General features: G+C 41.3%; 1 protein-coding gene across 5 annotated transcripts in view; it reads left to right on the top strand.

Moving 5' to 3' along the window:
• Positions 1 to 2,862: 2,862 nt before the first annotated feature.
• The window catches only part of TMEM245 (transmembrane protein 245), an 86,098-nt gene continuing 71,172 nt past the window's right edge, over positions 2,863 to 17,788 (top strand). For 3 of the 5 annotated variants that reach the window (XM_068671138.1, XM_068671135.1, XM_068671134.1), the window contains exons 1-4: positions 2,866 to 3,522; positions 12,727 to 12,844; positions 14,118 to 14,219; positions 14,830 to 14,937. In XM_068671138.1, coding sequence (XP_068527239.1) covers positions 2,959 to 3,522; positions 12,727 to 12,844; positions 14,118 to 14,219; positions 14,830 to 14,937 — 892 coding nt within the window. In that variant the 5' untranslated portion in view covers positions 2,866 to 2,958. Of the gene's footprint in view, positions 3,523 to 12,726; positions 12,845 to 14,117; positions 14,220 to 14,829; positions 14,938 to 17,788 lie in introns of all 5 variants that reach the window. The other 2 variants (XM_068671139.1, XM_068671136.1) reach the window with 2 other exon arrangements.

Genomic DNA, 17,788 nt, shown 5'->3' with positions numbered 1-17,788 from the left:
ACATCTTTTTGTTGATGCTGTTGACTGCTGTGCCTTACCACCGTGCATTTGATTCCCCTCATTAACTTAACAAGACTCTGCCCCTGAATAGTTCTATGCACCGGTAATGCCATTTACTTTAACAGAGCCCTTGAACAAAGTTGTTTCCACAATGCAGTCAGTTACTGCTGTAATCATTGGGTATTTCCAGACCTCCTGCTCCTAAGGGCTGGCTTTCATTTTCTTTTCACCACTATTTTGTAAATAATATTTAATTTGGAGTCATCTCACTTTAACAGTCAATCTGGTGAATCTGCACAAAAGATTAACTTTTTCCTGTAGGCTAAAATACAAAGGTATGCGCCGGTCACCTAAAAATACAAGGTTTACATCCAAATGATGAACTTAAAGTGTTACATATATTTTATTCCTTTGGTCCTGCTCTTATATGTAGTGGTTTAAATATGTTTTTCACTCATCTGAAGAGATTACTTTTCTACTAAACTGTGGTGAATTAATGAAACGAGATTAACCCCAGCTGAGTGATCACAAATATTGAGCTATACAGAGCTTAAAAAAAAAAAAAAAAAGATTTCTCAAGACTTATTTTCCAAGTGTACAGGCTAGTGCTGACATCTGGTGGCTTTATTACTGAGCTATTGCATAGTTTCCTGCGGTTATTACAGGTATAAATCATTATTAACTTGCTGTTGTCTGTCTGCCGTGTTTCCTGGCCACCTCAGCATCCCATGTTTTGGTAGCATTTTTAAGGCAGCCTGGAACTTGCAGCTGCACATGCAGTGAATAAGAACTGTGGGTGGGTGCCTGGAATTGTTTCAGAGAAGACTCAAACAGCTTCAATTCAGCACACACACAGTCATGGGCACTAATGCAGCAGCAGATAGAAGTGAGAAGCTTACTTATTTGTTAGGTAATATTTCACTTTATATTACTCTGTGTAACAGAGCATCAAGGACCATCGATACTTACCACAGGGGTACTTTTAGGCACATACACGTTTTCTGTATTGCCACAAAAGAGTTCCTTTTCCATCGTCTTCATCACTGAAGAATTACAAATAGCAAAATATACATCCAAAATTTCTGATAGTATAGGTCCTGAATCTAAAATCACATTGCACTTCAACCTTAAACAATACCAGCAGTTCAGGCTGCAGGCACTATTTGAAATCTGCTGTGGAATTAAGTTTTCAGACCTTGAGATGTGTTTTGTGAAGATCCTCCCTGAGCTGTCACCTCAGAGATTGCTTCCTGATATTCATCTCCCTGTTCTTAAGTGTTTGTGTTGCAATATGTGAGATACACATGAGATAGCAATCTTTATTTCATTGATTTTTCTGTTCTGTGTTTTAAATTTCTGGTGTATTTAGTTGTCTATAATGAACAGTGAAATACAGTTGGATAGGAAAGGCTTTCTACAGTGGGGGCCAAATCCTCAGCTTGTGGAAGTCAGTATTTATAGCCTCACTCAAGTCAAAGAGGTGACATTAATTTCTGTTTGTGAAGAACATGACTGCCTGTGTCTGTTAAGAAGAATCAAAGGAGTAACGATGTGCCTATGAAGATTCGATTTGCCAGCATCTCTGTGTATCTAATGGAAAGATTTGTATTCTCAACTCTCCCCCTCTGTAAATCTCGGCTGACACTTGCTAATTGAACTTTAATGCAATAGATGTATTATAATGAGCCATTAGAGTCTCTTTTTGGCATGCTTCCTCCTGTCTGCAGGAACCAAAGAGAAAAGACTGGGATAGTGGTGTGTGTTTGCTACCTATTTCAGCACCCTGCCAGAAGGTAGTTGTATTTGATCAAAGAGCAGTGAGTGACAGTATCATTTTCAGGTGCAATAAAAGCTCCTCTCTCCTACGGACAGCTGCTCGTAATGCATCATCCCCGTCAGGATCAAACAAGGTACCTGTAGGTCTCTAAATGCCTCAGTTGCATGAAATTAAAGTCCTTTGAACTGGCACATGGTTTGCTTGGCAAAGGAAAAAGCTGCCTGAGCCGAGAGGGCCCTCTGCAAGCAGGAACGGGCGTGTAACTGGCAGCAAAGCCCTTGCAGCATGGAAGAGTAGGGACTGCGAGCCAAAAGCTCGCAGAAACTGGCTGGGTCCTGCCCCACCTAGGGCTGCAGGACACAACACATTACGGCAAGTGTGGGAAAAAACGGAGTCCTTCTCTCCTGGGCCAATGGGACAGATAGGTTGCAGCACTCCTAGGCTGTCTTTACTGCTCTGCCTTTAAAAAGAGCGAAATAGTTTCCTATTTTATATGTTGAAAAGAGTTGTGCTCGGAGTAATTTCAGCCTGGGGATATCTACAGCATACCAGAAAGGCTGAGGTCCTGGTGGGCACAGGTCTACCGTGATGCTACGTAACATTAAAATTGTATGCAAATATTAAATTTGTAAATCAATTGGAGTTTTTGTATGTTCAGGGGCATGCACCTCTGCATTGTGTCACATTTCTTATTCAGAAGGAAAGGGGAAGATCGCTAGGGAGGCTTTGTGGTGGCATCACCGCTGGCTTCAGTAGCGGGGTGAAGGCTGCTTGGGGTGTGTGAAAGGAAACCTGTTGGATTGTTGGGGGTCTCAGCACTCAGGAAACTTAACTCAGAGCAAGCATGTTTATTGAGGCTTTCAGACTGTAAAACATGAGCTGTCGTCTGCTGCACGCCAGAGGTGGGAAACCTGCTCCGCCTCAGGAGAGGGCTGTGGGGGGGGGGGGGGGAGGGGGCAGCGCTCCGTGCCACAGCGCCACAGCCGAGGGCTGGAGCTGCCCAAAAAAAAGCCAAAAAGGGGCCGGAGCGGCCTCCTCGTGTGGAAAAAAACTACATTTCCCGGCACCCTCCCTCCCCACAGGGCGGCACTCCGGCCCCGGCCGCCTCCCCGCGCCCTCGCCCGAGCCTCCGGCGGCGGCAGCGGTGGCGTCGCCCCCTGGCAGCGGGGCTGCGGGGCGCCATGGCCGGCCGCGGGGAGCCGCCGGGGGGCCGGGGGGCTGCGACCGGGACCGGGGCCACGGCCACGCCGCGGCTGCCGCTGGGCACCCCTCCGGGGGTGCCGGGGGTATCGCTGCCGCGCCTGGAGAAGCCGATCAAGCAGGCCTTCTACAACACCGGGGCGCTGCTGTTCGCCGGGCTGTGCTGCGGCGCCGCCGTGCTGGTCTACTTCATCCTGGAGGCCTTCCTGCGGCCGCTGCTCTGGGCCGTGCTGTGCGGCACCTTCCTGCACCCCTTCAAGAGCTCGCTGACGGCGCTGGGCCGCCGCTGGCTCGGCCGGCTGCAGCGCTCCGGCACGCCGGTGCTGCTGGCCGCCCTGCTGCTGCCCGCCTGCTTCGCCAACTACGGCGTGGAGGCGCTGGGCCAGCAGGTGCTGCGCCGCCGCCGCCTGCTGCTGCTGCTGGGCGCCGGGGGGCCGCTGCTCTACGGGCTCTACTGCCTGGGCAGCTCGCTGGGGGTGCAGCTGCTGCTGGCCCAGCTCGCCTGCTTCATCTGCCAGGGGCTGGACTACTTCAGCAGCCAGTGGGTGAGGAGGGCGCGGGGTGATTTCGGGGGGCTGTGGGGAGGTGGGGGGGTGTGGAGGGGGAGCCCCGGTTGCCCTGGTAAAGGTGCGTGTAAAAGGGTTTTAAAAAGTCGCTGACTGAGGTACAGCCCGGCCAGCACCTTTGTGTCACACCCAGTTGTGAGGTGACCTTAAATCGGGGTAATCCAGGGGAGGTTTTGGGCATGAGGCGGCTCTAGGCACTGCGAGGAACTCGGGAAAGAGACCTGCAGGCTTCCAGATCTGTACCCATTTATTTACTTATTTCAAGCAGTGTAGATGCAGTTGGAGTGCCAAGTGAAGCTGCGTGGCCAACTTACAAGTGTGCGTGGTGATAAGGGGGACGGGCAGAGATTGCTTCGCCTTCTCTTCCCTCAGTGCGTAGAGTAAAACTCTGCTGTAGCTCATCCTCGCTTTGTTATTTAGAAATATTTAGTTAAAAATGTGAAAAACCAACCCCCAAACCGACATATCTGAATGAAGTGGCTGTGTGAGAGCAGAGTGGATCAGTAAAATTGTACTTTTTTTTATGTACCGATGTGCTGTTGACACGCTCAGCTTCCTTGGTGTCCAAGGCTTTTTAAAAGCAGGCTTTTAAAGCTAGACTCTTCTGCTTTAAAAAGCAAACAATACCCCAGAAACATAACAGCGACAGAAACCTTGAGTGGAAAGTGACACGCGTTTATTTCCACTTGCACATGGAGGTGAAACCAAAGAACTGGTTAAAAGTGATTCACCTGTGTGGGCAAGAGGGAGAAACTGCCAGGAAATCAAATTGCAAACTTACCAGGCTTCTGACTTTGGATTTGTGTGTGTTTGAATCCTAGTTTTATCCCTTTGGTGGGGCTAGTGTATGCTGAAACCTCACACGGCTTTGGAGGTGTATACCAGGAAAGGAAAAAAAAAAAAAAAGCAGTTGTACTCTGAAGTGGTGTCATGTGCTGGGAGATGTCAGGGGAGAAGTGTTTCTGGTCTGCTTTGTCCTCAGGAGTATAATTAAGACTGAGCAGACAAGACAGGCAGTCTCTCTCATTCTCATTTCGTTAAGAGACGAAGGTACAAGCTTCTTCCCTTTACCTTCAGTGAAGTGGTGGAAGAACACGAGCATGGCTTGAAGGTTTAGTTAGTTGCTGTGCAGTTTATTTGATAAGTTTAAGACTTTTCCTTTGGATTCACATACCTGTTAAAATCAGCGTTACTAGACTATGTGTCTTGGCCAAGACCACTCCTTTACTCAAGCTCAGTTAATTAAGCTATAGTTACAGCTGGTAAATGGAAAACTACCAAAGGAAGTTGTGTGGATTTAGCCTCATGACTCTGGTTGTAGTGCGCTTATGGCTGTGTGCTCAGTGCAGGTTTGTTTAGCAGCATCTGATCTTCAGCTTCATGTTGGTGTTTCTCATGTGACATTTGTGTTCACTGAGGTGCTCTAAGATCTTAACTGGGCAAAAAAAAAAAAGTTTCTAGAACTCTTCAGACTTAAGTTCCTTGTGAAAAATTGAGTTTATATCAAAATAATTAACCATGGGCTTCCTTAGGCAAACCAGTAACCAGCTAAGTGAGCTGCCAAAATCTCTTTCTAGGACACTATATGAGAAAGAAACTAAGGTCTTCCTTTTTTAAATAACCTCAGCTCAGCCTGGCATCATCTATGCATTTTACAGTGTTTTCCTCTTCCAGTTTCATGAATTTTGCCATGGCTCGATTTGTATTATCTCAGAACTGCAGCAGGGTAACTTAATTTTATCCGTGCTGCTGGGGAGCCTTGAGCTGGGTCGGTTCGTGGCATCTGCTTGAACTGCAGTTCAGCACTGACAGGCTGTTTAATTTCCGTGTTACTTTGCAGGACCAAGTTTGCATGTCTGCATTCTGCTTGTTAGCCACACAGGAGTTTTGCATGTTGCACGTCAGTCTGCTCTATTGTTCAGTTCTTTCCTGGGACCCGAACTCTCCATGGCTCCTTCTCTGTGGTATCCTGTATGAAAATCATGAAAATTAGATCTGTTTTTGTTTGTAGATACTCTGTGATAAGCAAAAGTAATGGTCATCTCTTTTTTTTTTTTTTTTTACTGTTTTTTTTTTCACTGTTTCTTTTAGCAGCCAGCTAAGCCAATCCAGATCTGTGTTTTGAAATAGTTGAATTCAGAACAACTTAATTAACATAAGTAATTTTTTCCCTTATGCAGTAAGGAGTACTTTCTTGCCAGGAATATAATAAATGAAGCATTTCTTAAAAGTGTAGAGGAGACAAGCAAATGCCTGTTGCTGCATGGAGTGCCTTGACCGTGAGAGCAGCACCTGAGTAGCAGCACACGGTAGTTTATGGCAATTTTTATCTGGTGAACTACAAATGTCTGTGCTCCAGCCAGCCACAGTTCTGTCTTGCAAAGGTGTAAAGTGCCTGTGGCCTTCCTGGGAGCTTTGCACCACCTGGAAGGCTTGTGGAAAGGAGGAATGCGCACAGTCCTTGTTTCCCTTTCTGATTCCCTCTGGTGTACTAGGTAAGCGAGAGGGTGCCTGCTAGTAGAATTTGACTGGGAACAATTACACTTTTTTTTTGGGTACCAGTCTGGAGTTTCCTGCTTTACAGTTCCTCTGTTTTCTTTGAAGGAGGTTGATCAAGAAATGCAGCAGACTGCTGGCCTTACAGATAGGAGCTGGCAGTAAATTGTTTGAGCTCCTTACCCTGATTCCAGCCTTCTCTTTGTTGTTTACAAAAAATTTATGTAGAGGACATGCATTCTGCATGAACTTCACTTAGGTATAACAGGGAAGAAGGAAGTTTTTCTGCATCTTTTTTTCTTGAATCAGAGGGGAGGCTGTCTCAAAGCAGGCTATAAAAATGCCTTTACATGTTTATATGCTACACCCGTTTCAGCATGGTTCCCCTCACAGCCCTCACACCTTCTGAAGACTGATCTCAGACTGCTTTGTCTTTCATAGTTCTGTAAGAAGTATCTTCTATCCAGCACTGTACTTAAGGTAGGGGAAGTTTTTTTGCCTTGTGCCAGCAGTTCAGACTAGTTTAGCCTAAGATTTTACATTTACAGTACTACGCAGGAAATGCCAGCTACTGGTTGTATTTGTTTTTCTGCAGTGGGGGTCATGTGCTCATATTTATATGGAAAATGGTTCGTTTGTAGATCCCAGCAGATAAAATGAATTATACAGCTGTTCTGCATTGACTCCGAAGCTCATCTCCTCAGTAAATTAAATCTGATGCGATCCTAATTGGCAGGATTCTCCAGGGTGAAGTTGGTCACAGGGCTGTCAAAACCTTTCTCCCACGACCAGTCTTTCTTCTGTGGTTTGGCACAAGTTGTTGGTCAGGTTCAGAGCTGTGTCCTTCTATGTGGGTCTGTAATATTATTATTTTTTTGGTTCAGGTGTGGAGCTGTAGGTCTGTGTTAGCAGAGCTGTGCTTCTCACTGCAACAGGTACGACTCATTTTGTGCTCATGGCTTAGATGCTGTTAGGACAGCATCAATAATCCTTTCCTTGCTGCAGTGCTGAGCAAATTTGGAAATAATTGTGTGCTGTGAGCAACACATTGGAACTGCCGAGGATGGTGCTGTCTGTCTTGGCCTGTTGACTCTGCTCCTTTTCAGGGAGATTATCAAAAACATCCATCAGGGAAACTTCTCTTATGTAGGCACTAGATGTCAGCAGTCCCCAAAGCATCCCTCGCAGATGGAAATTCTCAAACGTGCTTCTTGGCAAATGCTTAGGGACACGGGCATCCAAGGTGCTTGGCTTCCCTGCTGCCACCGACAAAGGATAAAAGTGTCTACATTTCACGAAGTTCACCTCCTGGGCAGTGTCTCTTCTAGCATAGGAAAGGGTTAGGTTTGACCGTCAGGTTGTATAACTATAAATGAGGAAAATGCAGTTCTGATTTACAATTTTATGTAATTCCTCTTTGCAGTGTTTCAGAACGAGTTGGGAAAGAAAGAAATTTCTTCTTAGAGCAGGCTTGGAGATTTCTAAAACTTTCCTAGCATATAAAAACCAAACCAAAACAGAAAAAAAAAGCCGCAAACCATAACCACCCACAAAAAATACAACCACTGAAAAAAAAAGCAAAAAACCCTTAAGTATTCTTTCTGCTGTTTATAAAAGTCTTTTCAGTGTTTGCTTTCGTGGTTTATAAATCAGCCGGGCATTGGCTGTAAACACACCTTACTAAAACCACAGATTTGGTTTTGTTTTCACAAAAGAGATCGATTTTGTAGAGACCACATGTGTCCTACTGAAAACAGGATGGGGAGGGGCAGGAAAAAAAGAGGATGTTTGAAGTGTTTTGTTTTGTTTTCTTTTTTCCCTTCCACACTCCCCTCAGCTTTGGGAGAGCCTGCCTTGAGATGCCTTTTGAAAAGGGTAATGAATTTTATTTTTTTTTTTAATTTACATGCCTGAGGTGCAGCCCCAGGCACCAAACTGACACTAGTCTTGAGCCTAATGATAAAAGCTACATAAAGTTGGTTATTTTTTGCTATTTTCATATATATGTATTATTTAGACACAATGATACTTATTTTTCTACCACCTCTGGAAGGAATGATTGGTAGGGATCTGTCCAGCAAGATTTTAGCTGTGCTCTGTGAAACAAAACAAGAAGGCGAAGAAGTCTCTTAGGTTGAGGAGACGTCTCTTGTGCAAGTGGCAACATGAAGCACATCGAAGGAGCACTGCTGTGTCTGCAGGGAGAGGATTCGATGCACTCTTCTCACAAGTGGATCTTGAACATTTGATTTCGGAGTAGCTTTTTATTAACAGAGATTCCCCTAAGTAACCTTTGTATTAAGACAGGAAAAATGAAATGCAGGGACATCTTAGTATTCAGAGCTGCAGTTTTCTGGATATCTTAATGTAATGGATTTCCTTAAATTCACAGCCTAGGAAGGGTTGCAGAAGACATTGAAAATACTTTTAACCCATGTGTGACAGTGTTGGTTTTGAAGGTCAGTTCTTGCCTGCACCAAGATTTCAATCGTAAGTTCATGATTTTTTGTCTCTTCAAAAAAGAGACAATTTTTTTTGACAAAAATTAGCTTCGTGTAAAATGAAGGGCAGTGACACTTCTTCATTCTGCTGAACTTTCCCTCTTGCGTCCTGTGCAATATACAGTAAAGCCACATGAAATTAATTTTGCTTCTGAAAACTGGAATAAAAACAATGTTTCTGTAATTCCTTACTTGCCATCTTATTATCTCTTTTCTTGATTAGAAAAGCATTTTCAAATGTACGGATAAAGAAGATGCTGGGATGTTTGTAGTTTTAGCTATGCATTTAAAGCCTAGCATGTCTTCAGTTCACAAGTCCACGCTGTTCTGCTCAGCTTTTGCTGTAGGTTCATTCCTTTTCCAGCGAGGACGAGGAGGTAGAAATAACGAGCTGCTGTCACAAGATCTCTTCTTCAACCAGCTTCACTCAGTGTAGCACCGTCTTAAAACTTTGCAAAACACACGTGGAGTTGGCTGAGAAGACTCCTGGGTGTGTGTGTGACAGCTGCTGACTGCAGAATACTAAAATGAGGAAGTCCCTTTTTTTGTAGGGATTTATTTGTGTGCTGCCTAGATAGGTGTGTGCTTGAGGCAGCTTGGAAATGTCCTCTTGCTCTGATGGTCCATAATCTGATTTTCAAAGTAAGTGATAATCACATGCCAAAGGGTTGTGTGTGTTTTTTTTAATGGAAATATTATTGGAGGAAATGGGTTTCTGCAATAAGAAGCTGTACAGGGAAGGATAAATGACCCTTTCCTCTGCTTACCCTTTTCTGTTGTTTAAAGCTGGTTGATAAAGGAGCAGGGAGGGAACCAGAAGCTGCTATGCAGTCGATGGATTTTGCATGGCAGCTGTCGGAGATTAAGGCTGCTAGTGAATGTTTCAAGTATTATCTATTTTAAGAAAAACTCATGAAAATCGTTAACTTCTAAATTAAAATTTCATTTTTAAATGTTGCAGGGAGGGAAGTGGTGAGGATTTTTTTGTTCTGTCGTAGCCCTGAAGCAAACTGGAAATAGGAAAACGTTTGAATTGAATTGGATCCAGAGCTTCCTCAAGCTGCTTTAAATAACTCCATTTAAAAAAAAAGGGGGGGAAAACAAAAAACTAAACAAAACAACAAAAAAAGAACAACAACAACAACAACAAAAAACAAAACAAACAACAACAACAAAACAACAACAAAAAACAAACAAACAAAACCCACAAATTTTAGAGACACCAAAGGCAGAGGGTAGAAAACTAGAAGAAGGAAGAGTTGAAACATGCCATTTAAAACGTGGAAATGTTTGGGAGGTTGGCAGGGCAGATATCAGAAGTAGCTGTTCTTCATTCTCCTCGATCTTCACTGCTGTGTTTATGATGGGACAGTTTCCATGCAGTATTTAGGAAGTTTGTTAACTGGGGGATGCTCAGCTATAGCTGAATTAGATTATAAACTTTTTTTCTGAGTAGTTTTCTTTCAGCTGAGGAAGCTTGAGCTGCCTGGGCAGACGTGAAGGCTGGTGTGCAGAAAGAAGAGAGAGAAGGGAGAGAGGGGAGCTGCCTCCGAGATCAGCAGCAGCGAGCTGCTGAATGAGCTCAGCTCTGAAGCCTCTCCCGTAGAGAGTAACTTGCTGACAGGAAGGGGGAGCTGTGCAAATAAAAGGTTTTACTCATCGACATAACCGGTGTCAAGAGCTGAGGAGGAAGAGAGAGGAGAGCTCATTCTCATTGAAAAATGATGCCAAAGCATTTCGCAGATTTTCACGTTCTCCCAGCTTTAACTACAACTGGAAGCAGACTTCTGGTAACGTTGAAACAGCCATGCTGATAAATCTTAGATGTTCCAGCAGTAAAATTTAAAAGGGAAATCAAAACACTGAAGCAGATGCTTGATCTTAACATAAAAGCTGCAACTTTTTTTTTGGTGGTGTAATTTTTCCTCCATTAGGCAGTTTAAAAGGAACTGAAGCCCCTCAGACTTGCATAGACATCTCTAGACCTGGTCTTTTAAATTTACTGCTGTAACCCAGCAGTGGATGATGAACCCTGAGAACTTGCAGTGCAGTCTTACAGTTACTTATTCAGGGAAGTATGCAACTTGCTTATTTATTTTTAATATGTCTAAAGGCAAAATAATATATTTTTAAATTTGCAAGAGGTGCTACAAAACGCAAAGGAGATGCGAGGAGTGAGGTCTTTGCTGTCTGTTCAGTCAGTGAGGATAAGTGAGGGATAGAAGAAGGAAAGCTTACGGGATTAAACCATCCTACAATTCTGATATATGGGAGTTGTGCATACCTGTAAGTATGATTGGGATTGGATAGGCATTTAAAATCTCAGAGTAAATGGGGAAAGTTAGGTATCTGGGACTGACTTCAGCTTGGTAAATAAGAAATTGTGATAGCAGATGGATTCTGCAGTATCCAAAGTGTGTGCATTAGTCACCTGGTTAGCTGTATACAGATACATTTATATGTATTGTGGTTTAGCGTGGATTTTGTACTTACTCTAGGTTTAGTGCAATAATTAAGCTTAAATTAGAAAAGCTTAATTTTGATGAAAGTAGGCAGTATCTTTGATTGTTCATTTCCATGGTGGCTGTTGTTGAGATGGTCGTGTAATAACACAGAGGTGAAGAGGCTGTTAACAATTTCACTCTTACGTGGCCAGAACCTTTGGAAACTATTCAGAAAAAAACAGTGTGAAGGGCTATATAACATGCATTTGAAGGGTTAAAAAAAAAGAAAAGGCTGTTGCCAAGTTAGCAAGGGATAAAATCCACTGTCCAATAAAATCCACTGTCCATTGAGGTGAATCTGCTTTGTCAGTTGCTTTCAGCTGGCTGTGAAACATAGGCTTATGCCTTGTTAGGCTCCTACATGTGGTGTATTTTAACCAGAAGATCTAATTTATGAACTCAGTGTCAGTGTTTTGCAATTTATCGTTAAAGCCAAAGAGAAAAATTGTCTTAATGCTGGAATATGCCTGATACACAGATGCTGTGTTGCTGATAGTAGGGAGTAGGGCAGCACCTTCATGCTGAGTTGCCTAAAACTGCACTGCAGTGCACCTTCTGAGGGGATATGTTATGAACCTGTGCTGTGAAAGGCATGCTGTGATGCACTCGAGGTCAAAATTGATTTGTTTTTTGAGTTTAATCTAAATGTCTGAGTTTTATTAGTTTTAGGCTTTAGTCTGGAGTCTGTATTTGGCCAGAAGCATTACATTGCTTTGTGAGTACAGGTAAGTGACAGTGGGAAGTTGCACTGACCAGCTTTAATGTGAAAGATTTTATAAAAAGGGCATGTGTTTGCTCGCATTTCTGAAGTGATTTTTGAATTACCTTAAGTGCCTGAGTGCTCCTGCTGAAGTTACCTGGCTCTATCAGTGCTTGGCTGCTGAGCTCTGTGTAGTTCAGATTTCCTTCAGACCATTTACAAACATCAGAAATATTATTATTTGTATATCTATATTTATATAGATAAGAATTTTACAGTAATGAACCACTCTTCTAAAAAATATTTTTATACCTTTTTTATTTCACATCTTTTGCTGAGTAGCAGCTTTCTATCTCTAGCTGTCTCTTACAGTTTCCACTTTCATCTTTTCACCATTTCCAAGCTAAAGTCCTTCATCTCTAGTCCTAATTAGAATTCTCTGTTGTCATTTATCTGGTGAGCAGGCTTGCAGAAAGCAGTTACAAGCAGCAAAAGCAAATGACCACATCTCATCTGCTACCACAGAAGCATTTTTTGACTTCAGTTAAATGATCTTTGATAAAATTGCGTGTCACGAGTCATTTTAAAGGCAGGACTGTTCCGTGAACCAGCACTGCTGAGGAGCAGCAGTTTTTGTCGAGCTTCTTAAGGGCCATCTTTGGTATAAACTTGATTATTTCTTTGATGGAAGTGTGCCCTGCTAAGAGGAGTGGTGCTCTGCTGGCTCTGTCTCCCGAAGGCCCCTCTGGTGCATCTGGTGGCCCCCTTTCATTTAGGCTCTGACCTTCCAGTGGAAGTTCAGAGCAATTGCTTGGTCTCAGCTGCACAATCTTCCTTTGGGGTTTCCTTTGGAAGCCTGCATTTGGGAAGTAAAACCTGACATCAGTCCCGCTGTATCAGCTAGGGGTATGTGTGTGTGCGCACAGAAATGTGTCTGTATTGCAAGTATGAATATTTATCTGTGTGTATCTTTCTCTTAAAGATATGGACCTTGGTGCTCGGTTACCTGTTGATGGTTTCATTCAAGTGGAATATAAGCACCGAGCGCTACTTAAAAGCAGTCTCCGTTCCTGTCTGGATCATGCTGCTCTTTCACCTAGGTGAGTAACAACGAGCTATTTTTCTAATGTGTTCATAGTGATTCAGTTGTCTTGAAATCAAAGCTATTCTTGCTTTTTCTCTAAATCCCTCGATAGAGCCTCAGTCAAGATGCTGGTTTTCTTTGCTCAGTAACTGGCTGCACGTGGCCGGTAGAGAGCCTTGGAGTAAGGAATGAGAAGAGCATCAAGGAGCTGAGCAGCTTGTGCCTTCCTCTCCTGCTGCCCAGTGTGCAGTTGCTGTGGTTTCTTTTTATTTGGCTCTTGCAGTAACAGACCTGTTACTGAAGGGACAGGTTGGGATTTTTTTTTTTTAATTTTATATTTTCAGACTTGTCATTAACCAAGGCTCAAGCTGTAAAATGCATTTAACAGTAGGAATAAAAGAGGAAAAAAAAACACACACAAAACAAAAAAAAAAAAGCAAGAACCCAACCAACCAAGTGCAGTCAACAAGAATGTTGATACCAGCAATTTCAAACAAATTTACTGTGTGATCTGTATAGTATGTTAATGCAAATACAAGATTACTATAATCTGATAGTATTAAATATAAGATTATACTACTATAAATTTTGCATATTTAATATACCAGTGTCAGATTATATTATCATACGAGAGTTTATGTTAGCAGTGCTAGGCAAATAATAAATAAATAATAAAAAGCTATCATGATGGAAGGTTTTCAGAGCATGCTTCATGATTAACTTTGGTTTAGCAGGAGGTTTCAGGGAATCTTCTGAACACACAGGGAGGGACGCTTTCCTGAGGTTTGAGGCTGCACAGAGTGGCTTTGCTTTTGCTTATATTTTGACAGTCTTTCATTTTCTGGAAGTACTAGCTGAAAAGTCAAAACCCAAGAAAAGCAGTGCTTGATGCCTCCGTAGAGATTTAACAATAAATCCATATTTGGAGAGGGATTTGTTTTGCCTTTGATTTCTAAAATGTTTTTCCTTTGTGTATATCTTAATGTAATGCTGTGTGTTGTTTTGAAATTATTTTCTAAGGTACATCATCAGCATAGTTTAAAGTCACTGATGTTAGAAATTTTTACAACTTGCTTTATTAATTCTGAAACTTGGTCGCCTGTTTTTCCTATTCTTTGATGCTGTGAATGAAGAAAACCTGCTTGCCTTTTGACACTTTTTCATTTCTCCCTGGATTGTTCTCGTAGATGGGGCACTTTTCTTAGTTTCGCTGAGTACAGAGTTCATCAATGGTGTATGCCATCTTTTATTATTATTATTTTATTTAATAAAAATACCGTCTCTTTCAGCTTCTGTGGCAGGTTCCTGGAGAATTCCTGTGTTCCTGGTTATCGTTGTTCTGATGACTGTAGGCATGTTGCATGAACAGCAGAATGGAAAGGAGTCTTCTGGTAAGGAATGAGTCACTATTTTTTCTGTTATTGGAGGCAAAAGATATGTGAAGTCAAGAGAGGGAATCTCGACTGTATTACTGTAAATTCAATATCATATACGTTTCCAGAATTAACTAAGATTTTAGTACATTTGTTTCAAAGTGGTTTATGTATGTTGAAATGAATCTTTGGTTCTTCACAGAAAATCTTTGCAATTGACTGTTTTCCATAACAAAGTAGTTACTCACATTTTCAAGCCCAGTCCCCCATAACTATGAAGTTTAGAATGTATTTCAATAATTTTAGAGAATCCTATATGTAGCTTCAAGCGTAAAGCCCAGGAAATTTGGAATTGAAGGCTAACTTTGAAATAAATGAGCAGTATGGGTTTAGTAGTGAGACAGCTCCATCCAGCAAGCTTCTTACAGTAACCACAAATTATTGAATATATCAGTTTCTTAAAAACACAGTTTGTGTTTAGACTTTGAGAAAAATATTTTTCCTCTCTTGCTATTTCTGATGCTTGTTATTGTTATTTCTGCAGCTCCAGTGGATATCAAGTGACAAATAAAACGTTTTAAGACTGGAGCCTTTCTTTATTTTACATACACACATATTTTTTTTACAGGGGCAGAGCTTCCTGGTCAGATGATTTCCATTGCTGCTTCAACAATTGCCATGGCAATTTCAATGACAGAAGATGAGTCTAGTAGTGAACGTTCCTCACAACCCTCAGGTGACTGAATACTCTGTAAGAAAATATTTGAATTTTCTCTAAAGGCATGAAATTAGAGGGAATTAAGAACAAATTTCAAAAGAGTCCCCTTCCTCTTCATCCCTTCCAAAATAGCACATTTATACTTTATGAAAGTGGTTTATCTGTTTTTAACAATGTTAAGGCAATTATTATTATCTAAGAGCTGTCTTTAGAATTGTAACATGTGGCTCTCTGTACATGTAGAAGACGTTTTTTTTTCAAAATGAGGGCATTTTTCCCCCTAATATTTATTATTTATTTTATTTACACCCCCCCCCCCTTCTCTTTGACTTGCTGTGAGTTAAAAGATATAACTGGATTTCACAAGTGTTAACAGCCAGAATGACTTTCCTGTACATCACAGTGACAAAAAGCTTTGCTCTCCTTTTAAACTAATGCTCAAAGTCTTTACTTGAGAATGTAGCTTTGAGTCATGGTATGTTCAGTTGCAATAACAGAACTAGAAATCTGTAAGAAAAGGCTTGAAAGAACTACAAAGAGGGTGTTTACATGTCCATCTCTGGTTTTAAGCCTTATTACCATTTTTCTGGGTAGGCCTTTGATGGAGTGGGATACTAAAAAATAAGCTATTATGGGGATCTCTGGCAATTGAAAGGTTTCATCGGTTTCCTATAAGTAGACAAGCAAAGCAGGTCATTCAACTTGACAGAATATGAACTTCCAAAACTTAAACTTGAAATTGGCTGTGTCTGTGCATTCTTCTTGAAGGTAGGATGTTCTTTATGTTGTCTGAAACATGTGAACTATAAAAAGGAGGGAGCATAGTGAGCGTGCAAAAGAGGATGCTCTGAGCATCTAGCGTTAGAAACTTCTGCCTAAAGGCTAGTTTGCACGAAACTAAAAAGTTACTTCAGCTATCAGGTGTAAAACAGTTGATGTAGAACAATCTCTTCAGAAATCTTTTGGTGAAACATAAACACACTTCCAAATTTTAAATATGTCAGTGTAAACTGTTTTGAAACAGTGCTTCTTTTTTAAATATAAAACAGGCTTTGGAACTTATTTTTTTCTTATCTTTGTTTCTGTGTTTTACAAGCCTATCATGAAAATAAATACAGAACACATATGTCCTGAAATTTGAGAATGGAGCATCATGGTGACAATTTTCTTATATTGCTGTATCTTATCTTGGAAATTAGTTGTTTTGTTGTTTTTTTTTTTGGCTGCATTTTGGACATCTGGTCAAGTGACAGTCTCCCACAAGTGTGCTGTATAAGTGGTTATGCTTTTTTTTTTTTTTTTTTTTTTTAAACTTCCACACCAGTTGTAATCCCTTTTCCTCATAAAGACAATTTCTTTTTGTGATTTCAAGATGTAACCTTTCTTGGCTGAAAGAAAACTACATCAGCTTTACAAAGGTATCTTCTACAGCGAGTGCTTTTTTTGACTTACTTTCTTCAGGCAGATGACCCTTTTTTTTTTTTATTATTTTTTAATCTTGTGTTGTGAGTTCTGTTTTTGTTTTCCTTCACGACAGGAAAAGAAAAAATACAGTGTTTGCTGTCTGCATTCAACAATAGCTAAAATACTTTCTCAACAGTCTCTTGGGAAGCAGCATTGTATTCTGTCATGAGTGTCTGCTTTGGTGATCTTTGGTTTGGATTTTCTATATGAATGGTGATAAAACATCGTTCTTGTACAGCAAAAAGTTTCTACCCGCAGGGTTAAGAAAACATAACTCTGTTGTTTGTCCGCTGTCATGATTTTTGGATGTTTTGTTGTCCTGCTTTGGAACTTGTAGTGTAATACACGGTTATTTTATGAGAAGTATAAGCTATAGGAAATTTTTTGTACCATCTGTAAGACTTCATGGGGTCTTCCTTATATCTACTGTAAATATATGTCAGTAATTGTAAAGGTTGGTTAACTGCAAGTAGGAGGAGATAGGCATATACATGTACTGTATTAATTCATTCACAGAACAGTACAAACATGAAGCACTGACTGTTCTTGTGCTTCCGTTTGTTCATGAAGAAAACAGGAAGGAAAACAAGCTGTAGTGATTTTACAGTTCTTTATTTTTTTCTGAGCACTATTTGTTTCCCTAATTTTGTAGTTGAATACTGCTTTTTAGTGTTGGGAGTGGGAAGTTTAATGATAGATTGTTGTCTTGCTGGCTTTGAATATGATAGAAAACCAAAATCCTAAAATGTTTCCATACCTTCTCCCTCCCCACCTGCCCAGTATTGTATATTCTGATTTTGGTAGAATTTTTTATTGGCTGTTATATTAGCTATTTGGGAAAGACTGTCATACTGTCGTCATTCTGAGGATAAAAAGGTGCTTTTCGGGTTTTATCTCCAAAGCCACGATGGACCACAGTTAGTGAAATTTTATAGAATTGAAGTTACTTTAAGTTGAGATTCTGATAGTCCTTCTCCATTTGTGTTAATGAGGCACTCACACCTTGATCTGCAGAGCTCACCTTGCCAACAAAACGTGGCTTATTTCGTTTGTGCTGTTTGTTTTTTGGACCGAATCAAATCTGTGAACTGGCTTACAATATGGTCACCTGAGTGGCATTTCTGATGCTAAAGAGTCCGTGTGTTTGGCACGGGAAGAAGACTGGGTCATTGGCAGCGCCGGTGTAGTTCAGCTTCAAGTATCGTGGAACTAAATTCTGAAAAAGATGTCACGTCTTGGGATCCCCTAGGATTTTTATAGTCTCTTTTTTTCTTTTTTCTCCTTCTTTTTTTCCTGCCAGTTCCCATCTGTGTTTTGCATTCTGTGTAGTCTGATTTATGTTAATAGGGAAGCTGTAAGAGAGTGAGTCAGTTTCATTGGTACTACTCTTAACATTATTGTTGCT

The sequence above is a fragment of the Anas acuta genome, chromosome 2, assembly GCF_963932015.1.
Source record: "Anas acuta chromosome 2, bAnaAcu1.1, whole genome shotgun sequence".
Lineage (NCBI taxonomy): Eukaryota > Metazoa > Chordata > Aves > Anseriformes > Anatidae > Anas > Anas acuta.
This window is presented reverse-complemented; position numbering and strand designations above follow the sequence as displayed.